The sequence below is a fragment of the Mustela nigripes genome, chromosome 16 (assembly GCF_022355385.1).
Source record: "Mustela nigripes isolate SB6536 chromosome 16, MUSNIG.SB6536, whole genome shotgun sequence".
Classification (NCBI taxonomy): Eukaryota; Metazoa; Chordata; class Mammalia; order Carnivora; family Mustelidae; genus Mustela; species Mustela nigripes.
In genome coordinates, this window is record NC_081572.1 from 771,587 (window position 1) to 793,903 (window position 22,317).

The following is a 22,317-nucleotide window of genomic DNA, read 5'->3' on the forward strand; positions in this document are numbered from 1 at the left end:
TCAGGATGACGTGCGGTGGTGGGAAGGTTCCTTCTTTTTCTCTCCTCCTCCTCCTCCTTTAGATTCATGTGTTTGGGAGAGATCGAGAGCTTGAGCATGTGGTGGGGGCAGAGGGAGAGGGAAGCCGACCCAGGCTGACTGTGGAGCCTGATCCCACACCCCTGAGATCATGATCGCAGCTGAAAGCAACAGTCGGCCGCTCAGTGACGGAGCCACCCTGGTGCCCTGGGATGTCTTCTTCTTACAAAAGACCCACTTCATGTGAATCAGACATTTCAGATTCTTTGGGGTGACAGTGATATCCAAATGTGCCTGCCGGACGCCCGACTCATGTGCCCCCAGCCCTTCTGGGAAGGTGCTCTCAGAGAAGCGCTGTGGCTGCCCCTGGAGCGTCTGCCCCCGGCATGACCGTGGCCCTTGGGCCTAGCCTGCCTGCCGTCTGCGCTTGCCGTGTGGCCTTGGGCCTGTTTGCGTGGTCAGGGCCCAGAGCACCACATGGTTTTATGTGTCAGAAGCCAACCCTTGTCTGCCAGGTGAGGGGACGTGCCCAGGCCACCGGTCTCTGGCGCGCCTGGCTGCCCTTGCTAGCTGCCTCCATGCCCACTCCGCGACCTGTCCTTGGCAGACACGCAGGAGCAAGAGGCGTTCAGACGCTTCTTAGCAGTTTGACAAAGTAGTTTTATGCTGTTGAGTCAAATAATTTAGAAATTGGGCTTGCGCACTGTATGTGTTTGTTTCCTAATTTTATTTTCCTTTACTACTTTATTTTTGTTTTAGGAAAGTATCAGTCCGCGGTGGACTGGAGATCGAGAGGCAAGGAAGCGGCTCGTGAGTGCTGAATCTCCTGGAGACCGGGGCGGGTGCCCCGCGGGGCCGCCGCTCTCGGAGGCTGGCGGGCTCCGGCGCTCGCTCGCTGCTTCGCGGCCGCGTCCCCTCATCCGTTCGGGAGCCTGTTTGGAAGGACCCACTCTTGTCGGTGAGCCGCGGTTTCCTGTCTTTCCTTCCTGCACTGCTGGGGGAGGACAGGCTGAACAGAGCCCTCAGGGTCTCGCCCTGGGGGCCCCCCTGTGGCTCTCAGAACGCGTGACCAGACAGCTGCCGGCCGGCCCAGAGCGTGCCCCCACTTGGTGACAGTGACGCCGAGGACGGGGGCCTGGGGCGGGTGTTGCAGAAGGACACCAGAGCCCCTAAGTGCGGGCCCGCCGCCCACCTTGCCCCGGCCGCAGCCGCGCAGATGCTGCCGCCCACGGAGCAGGCCCTGAGCCAGCTGCTGGCCCTCAAGGAGGAGGAGTGGCGAGCGCTGCAGGCCCAGCGCGGCCGGCTGCAGGAGGCGGCCCTGCAGGAGGCGCACAGCCGGCTGCACCAGGCGCAGGGGGAGCTGCGGAGCCTGCGGGAGGACTTCGTCCACAACCTGCAGGTGCTGGAGGAGCGGGACCGTGAGCTGGAGCGCTACGACGCGGCCTTCGCCCGGGCCCGGGGGCTCGAGGAGGCACAGCGGGCGGAGGTGAGCGAGCTCAGAGTGGAGGCGGCCCGGCTGCGGCAGGCGCTGGCCCTCGAGGCCCGGCGGCGGGAGGACCTGCTGCGGCAGCACCGCCTGACGCTGCAGGAGCACCGGCGGGAGCTGGAGCGTGCACACAGGTGAGGCGGGGCGGTGCAGGGCGGCGGGGGCGCGGGGAGGGGCTCCCACAGCCGCGCTTTTCTGTACCAAGTCCGAACCTGTAGCATTTCCTTGAAGATACCCGAGCCCACGGCTGTTCGAATCATGCAGAACAGTTGTTCGTCCCCACGCTCAGGGCGCTCCGGTGACACAGGCCCGCGAAGACCCTGGGGCTCGGGTCCGAGGGTCCTGTTGGGCCCCCCGACAGGATGGCTGCCCTTGTGTCACACGCGCTCTCCTCGGTGACGAGAGAACATGGGCTTCATTTAAACTGTCCTGCTGTCCTTGCCCTGATGTCTGCGCCTGTGTTTGTGATGTCATGTTAACTGTCGGTGTGTGTCTCTCTGGTGTGCGTGTGCACGTGCGTGAGCGTGTCTGTGCGTGTGAGCATGCAGACGTTGGAGCCGCGGGCGGCATCCCACTTAGAGTGGGGTCCTGAGATTTTATGTTGTCAAGGTGCACTTCGAAGCACCGGTGGGAGGTGTCGCTGGCGACGGTGGTCCTGTGGACGATGTTGTTTCCTGAGGACGGCCCGGCGCAGGGAGAAGCTGCTGAGGGGTGTGTCGTGTTCTCCCTGGAGGGCTCACTTTTTTGCCCACGTAGACGCGGCCTGTGCATGCGGCCTACATCGGCTTGGGGCAGTTGCCAGCCACGGGGGCGGCTTTTCTTTGCGTCCTGCACTGTTCTGCCACTTCCTTCTTCTTCTTTTTTTAAGATTTTATTTATTTATTCGACAGTCAGAGATCACAAGCAGGCAAAGAGGCGGCGGGGGGCGGGGGAAGCAGGCTCCCTGCTGAGCAGAGAGCCCGATGTGGGGCTCGATCGCAGGGCCCCGGGGACCATGACCTAAGCCGAAAGCAGAGGCTTCAACCCACTGAGCCCTCTAGGTGCCCCTGCCACGTCCTTCTAAGTGGCTACCCGGCCCGTTCTGGGTTTGCGGGGCCTACTGGCACCGCTCTGTGGCCAGAGCCTTCCTGTGGTGGACTGGATGCGCTGGGGTGGCCTGGTGGGCGCGGGACCAGACCGGCTCTGAGCCTCCGCCCCACCGGCATGGCCTGTAAGAGTGCACGGGCCCAGCTCCTGGGTCCCAGGTGCCGCCGTCCTCAGGAAGCCTGGAAGCCCGAGCTGTTCGAGGGGCCGGTGCAGGTGCGGCGGGTCCGATGCCAGGCAGCCTATCGCTCCTGGGAGCAGTGTGGCTGGCGGCCTTCACCCCCGTGCCACCTTCCCGGGGCGCAGGGAAGACAGGTACAGAGCTGAACTAAGGTCAGCGTCGCCGGGAGCAGGGCCGGGGCTCCATGACCCCCACAGGAGGGCTGTGGGCGTCCTAGCCGTTCCCCAGCTCCGCAGCTCACCCCCCGCCCCCGCTGAGATGCCCGTGGCAGGTCCGAAGCAGGGGCTTGCAGTGCTGGGGCATGTGGGCCAGCTTGCCCTCGGGGGGATACTGGTTTTCTTCCTCACGGCTGCGTTGGAGAGGCCTCAAAGGCTCTATGTCCTTCTTAGGAAGTGTCTTCTCACGTCGTCTGCCTCCCCTTCCTCCTTTCCCTCATCTGAGACCAAGTGCGCCTCAGCGCTGCTCTTCCCCCCGCGCTGGGGCTCGGCGGCCTGAGTGTTCCGCTTCTGTGACTGTCCCACGGCTCCCTGAGGCCCTGCTCCTGGTTTTCACTCTGTTTCTGTCATTTGCTGGGGTCGTTTCTGTTGTTCTGGCTTCAAGTTCATGGACTCTTGGGTCTGTCCTGTTGACATGCTTGTCCTGCTGTTGGGCTCACCCTGGTGAGTCTCATGTCTGGTCGTTGTACGTCCTAGTTCTCAATTTCTGTTTGATTCTTTGTAAGTTTTCCTTTGCTGAGAGTTTCTAATTTTTTTTATTTAAGAGTGCACCAAAGTCTTACATAATGGCTGCTTTAAAACCCTTGTTGGAAAAGCTGTGTCTGTGTCGTCTTGCTGTTAGCATGTGCTGACTGCCTTTTCCCGTTTGGGTGGGGACCTTCCTGTTCTCAGTGTGACCCGTGACTTGGGCTTGTGTCCTGGGCACTTTGGGAATTCCCTTGGGAGACTCTGGACCCCATTTCAGGCTCCTCTGCAGGCAGTCGCCTGTGTGGCGTAGCATGCACGTCCCACCGAAGCCTCCCAAGGGCCCAGCCTGCAGACGCATCTGACTCGTCTTCATACCCCTGCTTGCACAGCGACAAGAACAGCGAGATGGACCAGCAGCGGGAACAGTACGAAAGCCTGAACCGGCAGCTGGAGAGAAAGCTCGCGGAGCTCCATGGCACGCTAGCTCAACAGAGGCAGGTAGGGCGCTCTGGCGTCGCCCCTCAGGTGCCCGCCCTGCCCACCACTAGGAATCCAAGTTGTTGAGGAGAAGACGGCCTTCTTGTTAACTGTACGGTGTCCCTGGGATCATAGTTGAGCTACTGGAGCAGGTGCCCATTCTGGGGCGGCCGGGTGGGAGACAGTGGGCGTCTAAACCTCTGTCTCTAGAAGCTCCCTCGGTGCTCTCTCTCCTCACAAGGGTCCGTGTTTCTCCCTTAGTTATTTCAGGAGAAAGTTTTGAAAATCGAAATTTGAGTTACTTACTCTAGGAAAGAGCTGTTCTGGGAGTCTGTGTAGACGCGTCGGCCTGTAGGCAGTGCCTAACCTGTCACCAGAGGCCCCCCAGACCCGGAGACTCGGCCCGCACTTGTGACGGACGTGGGCGTGCGGGGTGTGGTCGAAGGGTACCACATTGTGGCCGAGTCCACGTGTGGGGGAGCCGTGTGAGTGCGGGGGCGGGGCGACAGGGCCCTCCTGGCTCCTTCGAGTGCGTGCCGAGCTTGCGTCCTCCGTAGCAGCCGCGGTGTTTGTGGAAACTGCCTCTGGGGAGCTCCCCATGCCGCTCACAGCAGAGACACAGTGTCGATCCGAATTTCCCAGATGTGGGCCGAGCCCAGAGGCATGAAGCGACCCGCCCGAGGTGCCCTCAGTGAACGGCAGAGGCGGACTCGGGAGTCCAGTGTGTAGGCTCTGAGCCACTGTTACCCCGGCCCCGCGTCGCCGTTGTCGGGGAGCAAGAGCACCATCCCCTCGAGGTCCTTCTGGCTGGGCTGAGTCGGGTCGCTGTGAGGCAGGCGAGTGGGAGAACGTCAGATGTACTAGGTGCATGTTCGGGGAGTCCACCCGTGGAAACCTCAGAGTCGGGCAGAGTGAGGTCTGTGTGTCAGTCGGAACCGCGGGGAAGGGGCGGGGGCTGGCACTGGAGAGGGAAGGCAGGCCCCTCGGGGCAGTGAGGAGAGCCGGCGTGGGGCAGGAGGATGTTTGTTCTGCCCGGAGTGCTCTGCTGGCTCTGTCAGTAGAGCGTGGAACTCCTGGTCTTAGGGTCATGAGTTCGAGCCCCATGCCGGACATAGACGGTATTTACGAAGCATACACGTATGTAGACGGTGTGCATGCATGCGTGTGTGTAGAAGAGAAAAAGGTGTTTGCCACACCGCACAGAGAACGTTTGTCTCTGCTAACGACCCTTATTCTGGGAAACACGCCCAGTTTAGATCGTTCTGTGGTTAAGAACGGGACAGAAGTTTCTCCGGAGCCTGCAGGATCTCAAGCGCCTTCAGCTCAGAACAACCCGTGTGCTGGAGTGGCACCTTCTGGGGGCCTCCTGAACCCCTTCCCGGCTCCTCCCGCATAGTGTTAGACTCCTGTTCACGGTATCGGAGAAAGGACTCATCCGAAGTCAGCCTGCGCCGTGTCCTGTTTCTGCCTGTTCTCGCAACACTGAACCCCGGGCTTGTTCCCTGTCTCTTGGTGACTGTGCCGTGGGGCAGATCGGAGGGTGTGCCTGGCCGTGCTGGCTCTGCTCCAGGTGCTGGGGCAGCAGTTAGGGACAGACCTGTCCTGCCGGTGAACTGGGGCCCGGCCGCCTGGCCTACTGCGCCGTGGTGCCGTGTCAGCCCCTGAGCCAGAACCGTGTCTCCCGAGAGACCTCGTGCAGGCGGGGTGGAAAGGCCCAGGGACAGTGTTCTGACCACAGGCGAGGAGGCCGAGGCCCCGTGGAGAGCCTTTCCTTCCTCTCGGGAGCCCCACATTCATCCTCGGGATGCGGCTACTCAGAGCACCCTGACAGCTCTTGAAATCTGCAGAGGACTTCTAGAGTTTTCCAGAACTAATGAGTCTCGTCCGTTATGGGCAGCTTCGCCTTTTGGGAACAGCCCCAGTTGGCAGGGCACTAAGTGGGGTCTGAGCAGCAGGGTGACCACCGGACCCTTATGGCTTGCTGGGTAGTGCTGAGGTTTCCTCAGGCAGCCCCCGGGTCACTCCTGCAGGAACATCAGAAGGGTCAGAAGGGCCCCAGGGGTCAGAAGGGCAGCCAGGGTCTCAGTGACCCTCAGAGGCAGCAGTGACCTCTGGGGAATTGGGGTGGCTGGGCCAGGCCTCTGCGGGGCTTCCCAGGCTGTCCAGACTCGGTCTCTGCTGTGACTCGGGCCGGTTCCAGCTTGGAGCCCCTGTACCTGTCAAGGACCCCCTCACAGCCATGGGGAGCTTTGCTTTTCGCGGCAGCCCTGCGTCTGGAAGGACAGAAACTCTGCGGCTTTGCTGGTCTACCCGAAGTGGCACTTGTGCGGCACGGCTCTGGAGCAGCGTGAGCCGCGCCTGTTCTCCGGGCGCGGCCTGCCCTTGGCTTGAGCCTGCTCCGCTGCCGCGTCTTGCTCTTTCAGAGGCGGAACGAGGCTCCCGCGTGCTCCCGACTTCCTGCTCTCCTTGGGCTGGTTTCCTCTCTCGGTTCGGAAGCTCTGGTGTCCGTGATTGACTTGTCAGGAGACTTGATTCGATGGTGACAGTGACTTTTCTCTTGAAAAATGAAATTTAAGGTGATGAGAACAGTCATCTGTTTGGCTCTTAGCGTACCTGTGAGTAGGCTGTGGGGTTAAGGGAAGCTTTCTTCTGTATCGGTTAGCAACGCAGGATTAGAAGCCACTGACAGAGAAATGGGGTGATTGATTTCTTCATTCATTTAACAAATATTTTTTTTAATTTTTTTTTTAAGATTTTTTAAAAATTTATTTATTTGACAGACAGAGATCACAAGCAGGCAGAGAGGCAGGCAGAGAGAGAGGAGGAAGCAGGCTCCCCGCTGAGCAGAGAGCCCGATGCGGGACTCGATCCCAGGACCCTGAGTCATGACCTGAGCCGAAGGCAGAGGCTCCACCCACTGAGCCTCCCAGGCACCCCCGTATGCATGTTTTCATGTGCTCATTGGCCGTGAAGATATTGTTTGGGAGGGAAGTGTCCGTTCACTTTCTCCGCCCTTCTCGTAAGGTGGATGATCTGTCTTCACGGCACTGATGTGTAGGAGCGCCGGTGGACTCCGGAAGCAAGTCCTTGCGCACGTGCGTTAGGCGATCCTCCGTCCTGGGCCTGGCCTTTCCTTTCCTCAGCGGGACCGTATGAACAGCAGGTGATTTAATGTGCTGACGTTCCACTGAGCATCTTCTTGCCGGGTTCTCGGATAGCAGCATGCAGCTGAGGCAAGAGAGACATTTGAGAATCGCCGGCTGCGTGGGAAAGAAGCCGAGTTAAAGGGAAAACGGCTCTGGAAGAGTGATGATTCCTGGGTCGGTGACCCTGAAGCCCCCCCGACTGTGTGTCCATTTCTGGGGCGAGGTGGCAGGTGTGCCCATGCTGGCCTCCGGTGTCCACGCCGGTCTAGCCGTCGCAGGCGAGCTGGCCATCCCGTGACCCCCTGCTCTCGCCACGGGTGGGAACTCGAGCCTGTCTGCACTGGGGTGGGAACAGGGCCAGCCTCGCCTCATGCTGCCGTGGTTTGCAGGCTTTAGGGCCATCGCGGGGTCTTCCTGTGGCTAGTGACTCCAGAGATGTGTGCTGCCTCCATAACCCAAGAACGGGGTGGTAGGTCACAAAACAAGGAAGAATTGGACAATTAAATGTATATTTAAAGAAACACATTCAGAATGTAGATAAGAAAGAACATCTAGGAGAAATTTAAGAGACGTAGAGGATAAATCGGGCCGTTCGGTTCGGCAATCACGTCCTGGAAACCTGCAGTGGAAACCAGGAGGGGGCCAGCTCTGGAGGAAAAGGCCTGGTGGCTTCTCAGGGCGGGGACTTCAGAGCGAAAGGCCAGCAGAGGCTGGAGCAATAGTGGGAGATGTTGCCGAGACCTCCTGGGAACTCACGGAGGGGAGAACAGCAGACGGCCGTGAGGCGCGGGCGCGGGGCCCTCGGGTCCGTACACACGGGTGGAGGGGGAGCCCTGCAGAGACCAGGCTCAGCGGGCCTCTCCCGGAAGCTACTGGAACGTGCTCTGCAGCCTGGCCCGTGGCCAAGGGCTCAGCCCTCAGCTGCCTCCGTTCCCTTAGGAGCTGAGAACAGTGGGAACCAGGTGATGGGAGTGGAGAGGGCGGCCTGAGCCGAGCAGACTCCCTGGCGTACCCAGGGTGGAGGAGCCCCAGCCTCAGAGTCCCAGTGGGCCCGGGCCAGGCCAGAGCTGAGCTTCCAGACCCCCGTGAGGCCACGTGGGGCGTGGGGGGCGGCAGAGGCTCCTCCCACCCGGAAGAAGCCACAGAGAGCAGGTGGCGCAGGGAGCGCATGGGGTGGGGGGCTGGGGGCGTGAAGCAGGGCCGGAGGGTCGGCTGGGCGGTGGTCCGGGGAAAAGCCAGGCCACAGTGCGGAGGCCGACGCCCCTGGAGAGGGTCACGCTGCCCAGGTAGATGGCGCGAAGGGATGTGAGGGCACAGGACGGCCGAGGAGAGAGGTGGGGGGAGGCCGCAGGGCAACCCAAAGTCCAGGAGAAACCGGGGGCGGCAGGTGTGGGCTGTGGTCCCCGCTCCTGGTGGGTGCACGCGAGTGCTCTCATGCTCACGATGACGTACTGGGTGTGTAGATTCAGTGGGGGGCGAGACTCTGGAGACTGCCTGCTTGCCAAGCCGTGGTCAGCCCCCCGGCAGGAGTGGGATGGGGCTCCTGGCGGGGAGACGGGCAGGGAGCCGTGGCATGGCCTGGACACCCAGCTTGAACTGGCCGGAATCCGCCGGAAAGCTCCCACGCACAGGCGGGGTAAGCAGGCCCAGGGGCCTCTGTCGCGGGTCCCCAGCAGGTCCTCATCTGTGTGTGCCCAGCGGACAGGCCCGGCGGCTCCGTGGACACCCGGCAGAGACTGCCGGCAGCCCTGGGGCAATCCCTCGCAGCGCTCGGACGCTGCGGGAGCCCCTGGAGGTTTACGCGGACGTGACTCCTGGGTGCCTCTGCCTCCAGGGACTTCGGTGTCCTGCCGGCTTCGGGCCCGCTCACTGGGTCCTCGTTGTGGGAGCTTCTCTGCTGGGGCTGACGGCCTCCCCTCAACGCCACCCCCTTCTGTTTCAGGAGCTGCTGCTGGAATTCAAGTCGGAAATGCAGAAGCGGGAGCACAGGTTCCGCCAGCAGGCAGACAGCTTGAGCACCGTGGTCTCGACTCATGAGCTCAAGGTGGGGGACAGCCTTTGGCCGATGACCGCTCCCTCCCCAGACACCCGGTGCGGCTGCTGGGCGCAGGAAGGTGGGCTTCACACAGAGGCCTCCCTTGCTGTGCTGGGGTCAGGGGTTACGCCCACCGTGGTGCCTGCTACATGGCCCTTCTCCTGAGAGAGAGGAGGGCTGCTGCCAGGCTCTGGTATCCCCGGCCTTGGGGAAGGGGCCCCTCCCAGGATAAAGTGCCCCCCAACCCCATCCAGATAGCCTATCACTGGTGTGTCCTCTGTGAACACCGGGAACGTGCCTCTGGGGAGGTGCTGCTCGTCCCCCACTGGCAGCGGAGGAGGCCAGGCAGGCGGTCAGGGCCTGCGTGCAGCCTGTGCACCCGGCCACAGTGAGCGCCCGTCACCAAGCAGCACGTCTGAACTTTAGCGCGGACACAGGGCCAGCTCTGAGGAAGTGGGAGGCTGTGCGAGGCCGAGGAAGCGGGGGAGGACTCCGAGGAAGCGGGGGAGGACTCCGAGGAAGCGGGGGAGGACTCCGAGGAAGCGGGGGAGGCTCCTGGCCTGGCGCTGTCCCCACCTCCCCACCCCCAGGGTTGCATCTGCTTCTTGCCCAGCAGGTGTCCGGAGGAGCAACCCCACCCCCGCAGTCAGGAAGGGCCCCTCCCACAGGCCTCCGGCCTCCCCACAATGCTACAGTCCCAGGGCAGTGCTGGGCCAGCCAGAGGGCCCGGGAACCCTGGCCGGTTCCCGTGACTGGCGCGGGCCGGGCAGCCCCCAGCCTGCCCTCACGTCCTGGCAGGGACACCAGTGCTCCACATCGTCTCGGGACCCGTCTGGCCCCGTGCATCAGTGCACCTGACCGCACTCCTGGAGGAGCCCTGCAGTGACCCTCAGGAGGCCTCGGGGACCCGTGAGAGCTGGTGGGGAGAGGGCCAGCGGGACCGCAGCGGGGCCGCGTCCCGAGCTCCACAGTGGGATGGGCCCTGCCCCACCTCCCTCTGCCCACCGGGCCAGACCCCTGCACACCTGCCCTGGAGGGCAGGGCAGCTTCCACGCACCAGCGATGAGGGCGCTGCAGCCCTTACGGGGGCCGCAGTTCACGGCCGCGGAGCCTGAGCCCAGAAAGCGCGTTTGAGAACCGAGCCGCCCTCGCGCCACGCCTGCGGTACGCGGCTCCGTGTCGCTTCCTCCTCACGACTGGGTTCCAGGCCCAGCCTCTTCCTGAATTCCTCATCTCTTGAAGGTGAAAGTGTTGAACGAGGAGCTGGCGGCTGTGAAGGAGGCAGCCGCCCAGGCCGCGGAGTCGCTGCGGAGCGCGGAGGCTGCCGGCGCGGGGCTGGAGGACGAGCTGCGGCGCAGGGACCGGGAGCTCAGGGCCGCGGCCGCTGCCAAGGACGCCCGGTGCGTGGCCGCGCCTACCTGCCCGCCTCCTCGGGCCAGGGGCTTCCGCCGGTCAGCCGGCTTGGGGGCCTCGTCTGCTTTTCCCAGTGACATTTCCTCCTTTTTAGGATAAAGGACTTAGAGGACAGACTGAACTGTGTGCAGCTCTCCAGGAAGGAAGAAGAGGAGGTGGCCAGGAGGATGTGAGTGCTCCTGGCCCCCAGCCTGGCCTCGAGGGGTCAGGGCCAGGCTGTCCCTGCTTTGGGTCTGCTTCCGTGCTCTGTCCAGGATTTTCTGCGGGTACTTAGGCTTTTTAGTCTTTAAAAAACTTTTTATTTAAAGGTTTTCCCAAAGTTTTATTTTTAAGTGATCTCTACACCCAACGTGGGACTTCAAGTCAGGACCCCAAGACCCAAAGGTGCACCCTCCACCGACTGAGCCAGCGGGCGCCCTGGTGTTTTGAGACTTTGAAACATAAACGCTTTATTAACCAGGGGGACGCCTACCTGGCCCCTCGGTTAAGCATGTAACTCTTGATTTCGTCCAAGGTCATGATCGTGGGGTCGTGAGATTGAGCCCCACATCAGGCTGACTCTGGGCATGGAGCCTGCCTGGGACTCCCTCTGCCCCTCCCCCAGTCCCAGTGCAGGCACGAGCTGTCTCGGGAAAAAAAAACAAAACAGTTTTATGAATCAGTTCATTAGTTTCAGGCCGCAGCAACAAAGGTTACTTTGGTGATAGTCGCCTTTCATTTCTACGTTATCCTGGCAAAGCGCTCCCACTCTCCAGGCTGTACCTTCCCCAAAAACCCCCTTCCTGCAGAGATGCTCTCTCGTCCCTCAGGACCGGCCGCACGCCCTGCACTGGGGTGTCGGGATGCCCAGCCTGTAGCTGGCACGGCACCCCCCAGGCGGGGACCCTGAGCGAGCCCGTGGTAGCCTGTCCGGGCTGAGGCGTGCGAGGCCTGCAGGATGGGGGTGCTGAGTGAGGGCACAAGGCACACTCCTGGGGGAGGGCGGGCATGTGGGAGCATGTGGCCTCGGGAGAAGCCCTGGCCCGGGGTTAGGTGGGCCCCTGAGAGCCCCGGGGTTGGGGGGGCGGGGTGCACCATTCCACCTGCCACGGGAGCTGCCCCCTTCCTTTTCTGGGAAGCACCAGGTGTGGCTGTGAGGCTACGTGGTACCGGGAACGGTGCAGGGTGGTGGAGCGTGGGACGTCTGGGGCACTTCTGGGTTTTCTGGCTGCGATGTTTGTGTGGTGTGCACACCCTGAGGAGAAGAGCTTTACAGACTGTCTACGGCCTTTTCACCCGTAGTCAGGCCAGAGCTGGGAGCTGCCTTCCGGGCCACTATGCAGACGCCATCGGCCCGTGCTCGCCTCGACCAGGCCGGCTTGCGGGAGCGGGGGTGGACGTGGTGTTCGTGCCTCTGCCAGGGACACGCGGGCGCCACGGACCCAGCACGATGTGGTCCGGCTCAGACCCACACGGGCCGGTGGCAACAGACAGCGTTCCTCTTCATGCCCACAGCTAGAGCCTTTTTCCTTTTAAGTTCATTTATTTAAGTAATGTTTGCATCCCACATGAGGCTTGAATTCACCCCGAGATCAAGAGCCACACACCGCCGACAGAGCCATGAACTGAAATAGTTGCAGAGTACAGTTTTCGCATATTGTAAATATTGACATTTAGAAGCAAAACTGTTCAGGGGTGTCTGGCTGGCTCCGTTGGAGCACATGACTCTGGTTCTCGGGGCTGTGAGTTTAAGCCCCACATTCAGTGCGCAAACAAAAAAGAAGTAAAACTGGTCACTCTTTTTTAAAAGATTGATTTATCTTAGAGAGCGAGTGAGCGTGCACCTGTGAGGGGGCGGGGCGGGGGGAGAGAATGTCCAGCAGCTCCTGATGCAGCTCCTCCCCAGGACCCTGGGGTTGTGAACTGAGCCGAAATCAGGAATCTGATTGTCACGGCGTAGTGAAATGAGTAGGTATTTTTCTTTTTAAAGATTTTACACATTCATTTGAGAGAGCAAGGAAGAGCACAAACGGGAGCAGCCAAGGCGGACGCAGGCTCCCCACCGAGCAGGGAGGGAGGCCGATGCGGGGCTCGATCCTGGTACACGATCCCCAGGACCACGGCCGGAGCTGAAGGCAGGCGTTCAACTGACTGAGCCACCCAGGCGCCCCAAAATGTATGTTTTATGCTTAGGAAATATGAAATCAGGGCGCCTGGGTGTCTCAGTGGTGGGGTGTCTGCCTTCGGCTCAGGTCACGACCCCAGAGTCCTGGGGTCGAGGCCCACATTGGGCTCCCTGCTCCACTAGAAGCCTGCGTCTCCCTCTCCCACTCCCCCTGTTTGTGTTCCTCCTCTCGCTATGTCTCTGTCAAATAAATAAAAAATCTTTAAAAAAAAAAAAAAGAAATTTGAAATCAGTCTTCTCTATACGTGTGTGTATGTATACATCACAATACCTATGTTTACATAAACTAAAAACAAACTCGCTAGGGTCACAAGGCTATAAGTGTTCTAAAAGGTTTCTTTTTTTTTCCAAAGATTTTATTCATTCATGTAACAGACAGAGATGACAAGCAGGCAGAGAGGCAGAGAGAGAAGAGGAAGCAGGCTCCCCACTGAGCAGAGAGCCCAATGCGGGGCTCGATCCCAGGACCCTGGAATCATAACCCAAGCCGAAGGCAGAGGCTTTAACCCACTGAGCCACCCAGGTGCCCCTTCTAAAAGGTTTCTAAGTGAAGGTATTCTGACGATTATTTGCACATACTTTACAAAACAGTCTACCACACTATAACATTCAGTGATTAAGTGTAAGTCTCCTTAGGAATGCTCCCCTGACGGAGAGGAGAGGGTCCCCACATCAGTTTGCAAGCCCCCGAGTGGGGCTGCTCACCTCGTCCCACGCACGGCCAGAGGACAGCTGGGGGACTCTCTGGCAGCATCCCCTGGGCTTTGAACACCTTCCAGTTCTGTGCCAGGAGCCGCCTGCTGGCCTTGCTCCCCAACGTGACTAGGTCACATGTCTGCCGGCCGCCCTGGGAGCAGAGAGCAGGTGGTGCCCGGCTCCGTGGGCAGATCACTCATGTTCCCGAACTTTGGCTTTTCTGAGGCTTACTCTGTAACTACGTACACCTGGTGCCCTTCTACTTAGCGACAGTGTGGGAACCCCTCGTCCTGAGAAGCTGGGAAACTGGAAGGTTGTGACTCAGAGAACACATTCGCCAGCGTGATGTGTATACAGTAAGATGCTTTTAATTTTGTCGCAAGCTTAACCATTTCTCCCTAAAACCTCGGGCTCGCGGCTTCAGTTTCCGTTTAGGGACAGTGTTGCCTCCCTGCCTCGCTGGGAGACTGTTAGCCGGTCAGGGCGCTCTGCGAGAGCCTCTCACTCCGTCTCGGGCCCAGCGGGTCTGCGCGTGTTTGGAGAAGAATTGTCAAAACACTGGGAATCCCAGAGCACACCTTGAAAAGCGCACCCACGTGCTCGAGGTTAGGACCATTTGGTGCTAATATACGTGACACGCTAGAGCGCTTCCCGATGCTTCACGTCGGACGGCTTGTGCAAAAGTGCGGTGGCGCCAGTGGCACCAGTGGTGACGGAGGGCAAGCCTCCCAGCCCGGCGTCAGAGTCGGCCTTTTGAGAGCCACTGGACAGCCGCCACGCGGTGCGGCTCGGAAGTGAGTCTTCTCCTTCCCCAGCCGTCGCGATTGGACTCCTCGCGGTCCCACGAGGGAAAGGCCTGTGCTGCCGGACGCCAGCACGCGTTCGTGTGTTTGCTGGCGGAGGGTAGAGAACACGGAGCAGTTCGCAGCGTGGGTGAGGTGAAGCTCGATTGTAATTAGAGTGAAAAGTATGCTAATGTGACCTCGTTGAAGAAGGCTGCACCATCTCACTGAAGAATGCTAATGGAAGGGGCACCTGGGGGCTCCGTCGTTAAGCGTCTGCCTTCGGCTCAAGTCATGATCCCGGGGTCCTGGGATCGAGCCTCACACCAGGCTCCCTGCTCAGTGGAGAACCTGCTTCTCCCTCTCCAGCTCCCCTGTGCCTGCATTATCTCTGTCTGTAATAAATGAATAAAATCTTGAAAAAAAAAGAAAAGCAGCCAGCGTCCTGCGGTCCTCAGTCACAGGGACAGCCTTAGGGTTCTGGGTGACAGATGGCTGCTGAGCTGTGCCCTGCTTTCAGGGGCCAGTAGGAAAGCTGGTGGGGGCATCAGTAGCACTGCTTGACCAGAGCCCCTGTCGCTGCCGTCTGTCTTCTGGGGGCGTCAGCTCCAGAGTCGCCCAGGGACCCGGCCTCTAAGAGCCCTTGAGCCAGCGTTTGCCTGAGCAGTGGCCGGGCAGGATGCGCCACGGCTCAGGTCCCGGGATTGCAGCCCCTGAGCGCGGGAGAGGCATGTGTGGTCTGGGGACCGAGCGGGGTCCTGCGCCGCTGTGACACCTGCCTGTGTTCCAGGCACGAGGAGCTGGACCGTCTGGCCAGGGAGAGGGACGCGGCGCTGGCGGCCGTGAAGGGCGCGCACGCGGAGCAGCTGCAGGCGCTGGAGGCCCGGGCCCGGGAGCTGCAGGCCCGCTGTGAGGCCCTCGAGCTGCAGCTGCGCCGGGCCGAGTGGAGGCAGGGGGACACGCTGAGGGAGAAGGACGCCGCCCTGGACAGGTGAGCGCGTGCGGGAGGGCCCGGCGGCTGGTGGCGCCCGCCGCGGCCCGGGAGGGTTTGGTCTCTGGTCCTTCTCCGCGTCGTGTCTTCAGACCGCGCCGTGTGTGCGTGTGTGTGGACGTATGCGGTTGTGGTAGTGTGCAGCGTGTGACATTCACCATCTCGGCCGTTTAAAGTGCACAGTTGGCTGCATCGTACGGCCATCAAATGTCCCCTCCCGTTCCCCTCCCCCACCTCCTGGGACCCACCGTCCACACTGTCTCCAGGACGTTGATGACTCTCGGTCCCTCGTCTGGGTGGGATCCTGCAGTGTCTGTCCTTCGGCGACTGGTGTATTCCACTGGCCGTCGCGCCTCCTGGGTCCACCGGTGCTGGGGCAGGGGACAGGGTGTCCTTCCTTTCCTGGCTGCCTGGCTGGACCGCACTGTCTGTACCCATTCGTCTGTCAGTGGACACTTGGGTTGTTTCCACCTTGTGGCTGTCGTAAACAGTGTTGCCGCGAGCGTGGGTGTGCGGGTGCCCGTTCACTGGGGTGCGGGGGACACCCGGAAGGTGGTTTGTTGGATCGTATGGTAAATCTGTGTTTGACTTTTTTTAAAGATTTTATTTATTTATTTGTCCGAAACCATGAGAGTAAAGCGGGAGGAGCAGAGGGAGAGGGAGAAGCAGGCTCCACGCTGAGCAGGGACCCTGACGTGGGGCTCGATTCCAGCACCCTGAGTCCAGGATCTGAGCTGAAGGCAGAGGATCGACTGACAGAGCCCCCGGGTACCCCTATGTTTAACCTTCTGAGGTTGACTTGCCAGACTTGTTTTCACAGCGGGTGCCCTGTCTGCACAAGGATTCCGATTTCTCCACAACCAGTTTCTTTTTTTTAACTTTATTTTTCTATTTAAATTCAATTAATTTACACGGAGTGAACTGTCAGTTGCAGGGACAGAGGTCAGTGACGCATCGGCTGCTCACAACACCCGGCGCTCGTCGCATCCCGTGTCCCGCTCAGCGCCCGTCACCCAGTGCCCCCGGCCCCCAGCCCCGGCCCTCCAGGCACCCTCGGTCTGTTTCCCGTGGCTGAGGGTCTCTTACGGTTTGTCTCCCCCTGATTTCGTCTTGTTTTGTTTTTCCTTCCCTTCCCCTTGGCTGCTCTGTCTCGTTTCTCAGACTCCTCGTTGTCAGTTAGATCACGTGATGATGGTCTTTCTCTGACTGACTTCGCTGTCAGTAAGATCACGTGATGACGGTCTTTCTCTGACTGACTTCGCTCAGCCTAACAGCCTCTAGTTCCACCTGCGTCTTTGCAAAAAGCAGGATTTCAGGGGGTTGATGGCTGCGTAGTAGTCCACTGTTTTTTTTTTCTCCCCTCCTCCTCTTCCTTCTTCTTTTTAAAGATTTTATTTATTTATTTGACAGACAGAGGTCACAAGCAGGCAAAGGCAGGCAGAGAGAGGGAGAAGCAGGCTCTCCGCCGAGCAGAGAGCCCGATGCGGGGCTCGATCCCAGGACCCTGGGATCGTGACCTGAGCCAAAGGCAGAGGCTTTAACCCACTGAGCCACCCAGGCGCCTCCACTGGTTTCTTCTTAACAGGAATTTTCTTCCCAGCGTCTCAGCCAGGCATGACTGTGAGCAGTTGTGCTAACTGCACTGCACACGGTGTACATGCAGGCCGGCGGGCTCCATGGGCAGTGTCTGGGCAGGCGAGCTGGCGTGTAGAACCTCTGGGGACAGAACTGGGGATTGGACTCGTCTCTGGTACTTGGAGAAGCCGTGTTTACTGACACTGTCTGATCAAGCCAGCTAAATCAGCCATTGGCCAGTGTTCACCGTGCCTAGCAACTGGCTTTTCCTGTCTGTCTGGGGAATGAGCTGGGCTGCGTTCTAGGGAGGGTGCTCTGCCCAGTTACGTCTCCGTCGGGGAAGATGGTTCTTACAGCTGTGCAGCACCGGGAAGCTAGCGCTCCTTCGGGAAGCTTTCCTTAGATTGGACGCTCGGTCGTGTTCGATCTGTTCAACACGAGCAGCAGCAGTTGGAGACGCAGAAGTGACACAGTCTGATGGGCACACGGGCTGCGAGGCTCTGCGCGGGCCCTTCTCGCGGTGCCGGCCGCATCCGCAGGACCCCCTCATCCGAGGCCCTGGGCCGGCCTCCTCCTACCTGCTCTTTCCTTCCGACGCGTCTGTCCTTGTGCTCCTCACTGGTGCTCCGCGTGGCCTGGGACACGGGTGCTGCTGGGGCCACCATGCCCAGGACAGTCTATGTCTTCTCCTACTAAGACAGGTGCTGTTTGAAAACCAGTGACAGAAACACCCCATATTTTAATCTATTTCTTTGGGCGTATTTGTGATAATCTTCCTGAGGCCAGTGGGTCATGAAGGCCACAGGAGAGCGGCTGTGGCCCCGAGAGGCTTTGTGAGAGCCCGTCTGTGTTCTCTGTCGCCGGGTCACCTGCAACCTAGTCATGACTGACCCACCCGTGGGGCCACAGTGAAGGCCCAACAAGAGAGGGGAGACTGTTTAAGCCAATCACGTGTTGCATCAATAACAAGTAAGCGGAATAAGAACTAGTAATTTTTGCCTGGAAAAAATGAATATGGAGATATTTTGCATTTTTGGGTGCTAAATTTTGAAGCTACATCTCACTTCAGACCAGCTCCTGGTGCCTGCGTGCCGTCTTACCTGGGTGTGTACTGAAGCTTCCAACTTCGTGCAGCCCTTCTTTTATTTTACTTTATTGTTTTTAAGGTTTTATTTATTTATTTGACAGAGAGATCACAAGCAGGCAGAGAGGCAGGCAGAGAGAGAGGGGGAAGCAGGCTCCCCGCTGAGCAGAGAGCCTGATGCGGGACTCGATCCCAGGACCCTGAGATCATGACCTGCGCCGAAGGCAGAGTCTCAGCCCACGGAGCCACCCAGGCGCCCCACTTGTGTGGCCCTTCCTGACGTTAGAGCAGGTAGAGGTCAGGGTGAGTTCGTATGCTTCGTTCCAGAAATAATTCGTTGAAAGCATATGAAGAAAAATGGTCTTTTTCCGGTGGCTAAGAGTCAAGCTAGAACTCTGTGTTGACGGACCTTCCTCGTCCTCTGAGACACCTGTGGCGCCTCAGGCAGCGGGGCTCGGAGACTAGACTCTTGCCCCCGGGCTGGTTTCCCTCCGGAGGGGGCAGCCCAGTGCCTCTTCCCTGATAACTGGGCCGCGGACGGAGTGAACCCAGGGGCCTCCGGTACCGTCAGCACTACGCCTTCCCTGGGCAGCAGCTCCAGGTGTCTACTCTACGGGTTTTATTCTGGGGACATTATCCAAGTTTTGGGAATTCTGCCAGGTGGAGGAGGGGTTTCTGTACAAGCTCATGTCCCTGTGCAATTTGCAAACATGTGTCCCGACATAGAGGGCTGCGCGAGGCGTGGCACCGGTGAGCCCAGCGGCACCACCCCGTGGCTCACGTCTGCCCTGCACGGCTGGCATGGACTTAGCGTGTCGTAGGAGTTCAGTGGGCAGCTGGGTTGGCGGGATGGTTGGGCAAGTGCTTCTGCTCGGGTAGGACCTTTCCTCGTCTGGGTGAGGAAGGCCCCACCCTGACGGGGAGATGCTGGCGTGCAGACTTCCTCCGAGGGCGGCGTGCGCGTGCGGGGGTGTGCGCGTTGGGGGCACCGGGGAAAAGAAAGCTCGAGCGAGCGCCACACCGCATTCCTGCGGCCTCCCTTCTTTGTGCAGACTTCGGGAAGACGCGTTGGCTCTAAGATCCGGCTGGGATGCCCAGATCGCTGAGCTGTCCAAGGAGATGATCTCCAAGGACCTCCAGATTCAGTCGCTGCAGGCAGAGGCAGTGGAACTCAAGGCACATCTGGCCAGATGTCAGCAAGACATTGGAAGGTGACTGTCCCACAGCTTCCCCAAGGGGTCTTTCCACTGTGTGCCTCCTTTGGGCCCGGTGCCGTTCTGGCACTAGGGGAACAAAAGGGAACCGAAGCCAGCCCTGGCCTCATAGCCCATTGGGGGAGAAAGACAGGAAAACCCGGAAGAAGAGGACCGTTGGGTCGGGAGAGGGGACGCGAGGGGACGGGGTGACGGAGTGCGGCCAGAGAAGGCCATGGGAGTGGGCTCGGCTCTGTCGCAGGCACACGGCAGCGTTCCTGCTGCTCGGGCCTGTGGGGACAGTCGCTGCTTCCGGTCTCCGGGGCGGGCGGCTGCTGCTGTCACCAGGCAGAGGGAATACTTGAGTCAAGAACACACTTGCCTTCTCGGGCCACTGAAATGTCATGAGATGCACTAGTTTCTGCCGTGCGGTCGGCGAGTCTTGACCGGCCTGTGCCTGTTCTGCTGCCCCCGCAGCCGAGACTGAGACCTGGCCCCGGCCGGCTGGCACCCCCTCCTCACGCCCCAGCCCCACAGCCTGCCCCTCCCACGTGCCATGTGGGGGCCCCTTGCCTCCGGCTTCGCCGCGGGCTTGCTGCAGGTTTTCTGTGTTTCTGTGTCAGTCTGCGACTTCGAGTCTTTCCGGGGGTTTGCCCATTCCGCGTCGCTGCTGACCTCACGGGCCCGGGGCGGCTCCTGGGGTCCGTCTCCTGGGGCGCGGCCTGTCGCTGCCGCCTCTGCTGTCCTGGGTCAGTCTCGCTGGAGGTCGGTCGGCTCTACAGATCTTTTCAGAGGGCTTCCCGGCGTTCTCTGGGCTCTCACTCTCTCACCCTTACCCCTTCTGGTTCGCCTGGCTTCCGCCGGATGTTCTCTTCACAGCTGATGACGGCGGGGCCTTGGCTCTGCTTGTCTGAGACACGTAAGCATTTTGTGCTGGGTGTGTCCTTCTGAACACTGCTTCGCTGCCGTCCACCAATTTTGATACGATTTGGTTAAAAATACTTCGTAATCTTCCTTGTGATTTCTTCCCTGGTCGGCGGCTGTTGAGAAACGTGTTGCTAGGTTTCCCGTCATTTTGAGATTTCCAGATATCTTTCTGTTACTGAGTTCATTTCACTTCTGCTGTGGACAGAGAACACGTTCTGTGTCTGCTCCTGCCCCACGGGACCCACGTGCAGGGAGCACAGGCATCCCGGGACGTCGTGGTGACGGGACGGCGCTGTGGCGTTTCCTGACATTCTACAGAGCTACGGGCTTCAGTGCACATTTAAAAATCAACAACCCGGTGGCACCTGGGGCTCAGCCGGTGGAGCGTCCGACTCTTGGTTTCCGCTCAGGTGGTGATCTCAGGGTCATGGGATCGAGCCCCACGTCAGGCCCTGTGCTCAGCGGGGAGTCTGCTCGAGATTCTCTCTCTCCCTCAGCCCCGTCACCGACTTGTGTTTCTCTCTCTCTCAAAAATAAATAAATCTCCTAAAGAAATAAACAAGTGGGCTTTTACCACATTTGTGAAACCCTGTCCCGCTGCTCTGAGCTTTTGTGTCTGAGGATGCCCATCTCTGCCTTCCTGTGTAGGTGCTGATTTCCTGGGTTAGAATGCCACATTCCAAATCGCTTTCCCCTGGGTTTTTAAAAATATTTTATTCATGTGTTTGACAGAGAGAGACAGCAAGGGCACAGCAGGGGGAGCCGCGGCAGAGGGAAGAGCAGGGTCCCCGCTGACCAGGGAGCCTGACTTGGGGCTCGATCCCAGGACCCCGGGATCATGACCTGAGCCAAGGGCAGACGCCTGACTGAGTGACCCAGGCGCCCCTTCCGCCGGATCTGGAACCCGTTGTGTGTTACTTTGTTGTTGCTCTGGAACAAATCACTGCTAATTAGTGGCTTGAACAACACCCACTTACTGTCTCCATGTCTGTGGTCAGGAGTCTGGCTCGGTTCAGCTGTGTCCCCGGCACAGGGTCTCGTTAGGCTGGGGCCACGACATCAGCCAGGCCGCCCCTTCCTTCTAGGCTCTTCAGGCTGGCGGGGGGTCCTTCCCAGTGCCCCTGAGTCCCAGAGGTGTCTGCAGGGCCAGACACTGTGGCTTCTCGGGGTGGTGCAAAACTCCCTCCCGTGGGCAAGGCGGGGCCTTGCATGGCCTTATCTGGTCAGGGGCACACCCATCCCACCTGTGCACACCCCGGCCACCCTTGGGGGGAGGCCTTCCAGAGCCACCACCACGCGTTGCCCCCACGCGGCCGACGAGAGGCCTGGGACTCGTGTGGCCCGCACTCTGTCTCCCCGAGGCTTCTCATCCCGGGCCAGCGCTGTGCGCGGCGTCTATGCGTGCGCCTCCGTAGGCCCCGGATGAGCGCTTGGCGAGCCCGTCTGGTCCGAGGACACGTGTCTCCCCGGGTTGTGCTGGGTTTTCTCCTTTGCTTGCTCGGTTCTGATCTCCCTGGACCTGCTCTGAGATGGGCATCGGTCCATCTCTCTGTTCCGGCGGCTCCAAGCTCTCCGGCGGTCACTCCGAAACCTTCTCACATGTCTCTGCTTGAACCACTTCTCTGTTTCCCCCAAGTTTGTTGGCTTTCTTCCTTCTCTTCTTCCAGACAGGTTCTTGTGTTTCTTGAGTTTGGTCTTCCACGGTGCTGGCTTCCTTGGAGCTCGGGTCCTTGCTGGCTGCTCCTGTCTGAACCCAAGCCTGCCCTCCGTGTCCACGCTGCAGGGACCCCTCCCGGCTGCGCGTCCCCCACCCCCCCCGGCATGCTGAGTGTCCGCATGTGCCTGGGAATGGGCCAGCCTGGGGGTCCCGACCACAGTGTGTGGCGCCTTCCCCACGCCCGCCACCTTTGCTTCACGTGCAAGACACTAACCTCCGTGCTTGTCCTGTCCCCGAGGTACAAGCAGCAGCTGTCCGCCGCCGAGGAGAGGCAGCGGGGCCTGGAGCGCGAGAAGGCGCAGCTAGAGCTGGACTGGCGGCAGCGCTGTGACGTCGTGGAGAGGGACCACTACCGCAAGGCCGAGGACCTAATTCGGGCCTTGAGCGAGGCGCGGGATCAGGTCTGCGTCCCCAGGCTCGTCGGGTGTCGTCGTGCGCTGGGAGGGCCTGGGAGCACCCGGTGGCTCCTGGACGAGGGCTCTGGGCTGTCACCGCATTGTTGTTGGGATTGGGAGATGCCGAGCCTCACCGAGCAGCGTGCCATGTAACGATGATTAGAGTAGCCGAAGGTGTCCCTGTCCTGCCACAGCCTTTGGTTCTTACTGCACGAGCTGTTCCCCTAACTGGTGCTGGGAAGGCCACACTTGAGGCCCGTGCGCCCGTGGG

General features: G+C 60.3%; 1 protein-coding gene across 19 annotated transcripts in view; it reads left to right on the forward strand.

The window, feature by feature from the left end:
- The window catches only part of CCDC57 (coiled-coil domain containing 57), an 89,216-nt gene that overhangs the window by 9,143 nt on the left and 57,756 nt on the right, over window positions 1-22,317 (forward strand). For 16 of the 19 annotated variants that reach the window (XR_009400421.1, XM_059380196.1, XM_059380195.1 and 13 more), the window contains 8 exons: window positions 778-1,638; window positions 3,841-3,949; window positions 9,017-9,118; window positions 10,352-10,509; window positions 10,617-10,691; window positions 14,955-15,155; window positions 18,867-19,025; window positions 21,890-22,052. Coding sequence is in view for 18 of the 19 variants with exons in the window: in XM_059380196.1 (XP_059236179.1) it covers window positions 1,235-1,638; window positions 3,841-3,949; window positions 9,017-9,118; window positions 10,352-10,509; window positions 10,617-10,691; window positions 14,955-15,155; window positions 18,867-19,025; window positions 21,890-22,052 (1,371 nt within the window). In the remaining variant the exon portion in view is untranslated. Of the gene's footprint in view, window positions 1-3; window positions 534-777; window positions 1,639-3,840; window positions 3,950-6,925; window positions 7,092-9,016; window positions 9,119-10,351; window positions 10,510-10,616; window positions 10,692-14,954; window positions 15,156-18,866; window positions 19,026-21,889; window positions 22,053-22,317 lie in introns of those variants that run through there. The other 3 variants (XM_059380203.1, XM_059380207.1, XM_059380211.1) reach the window with 3 other exon arrangements.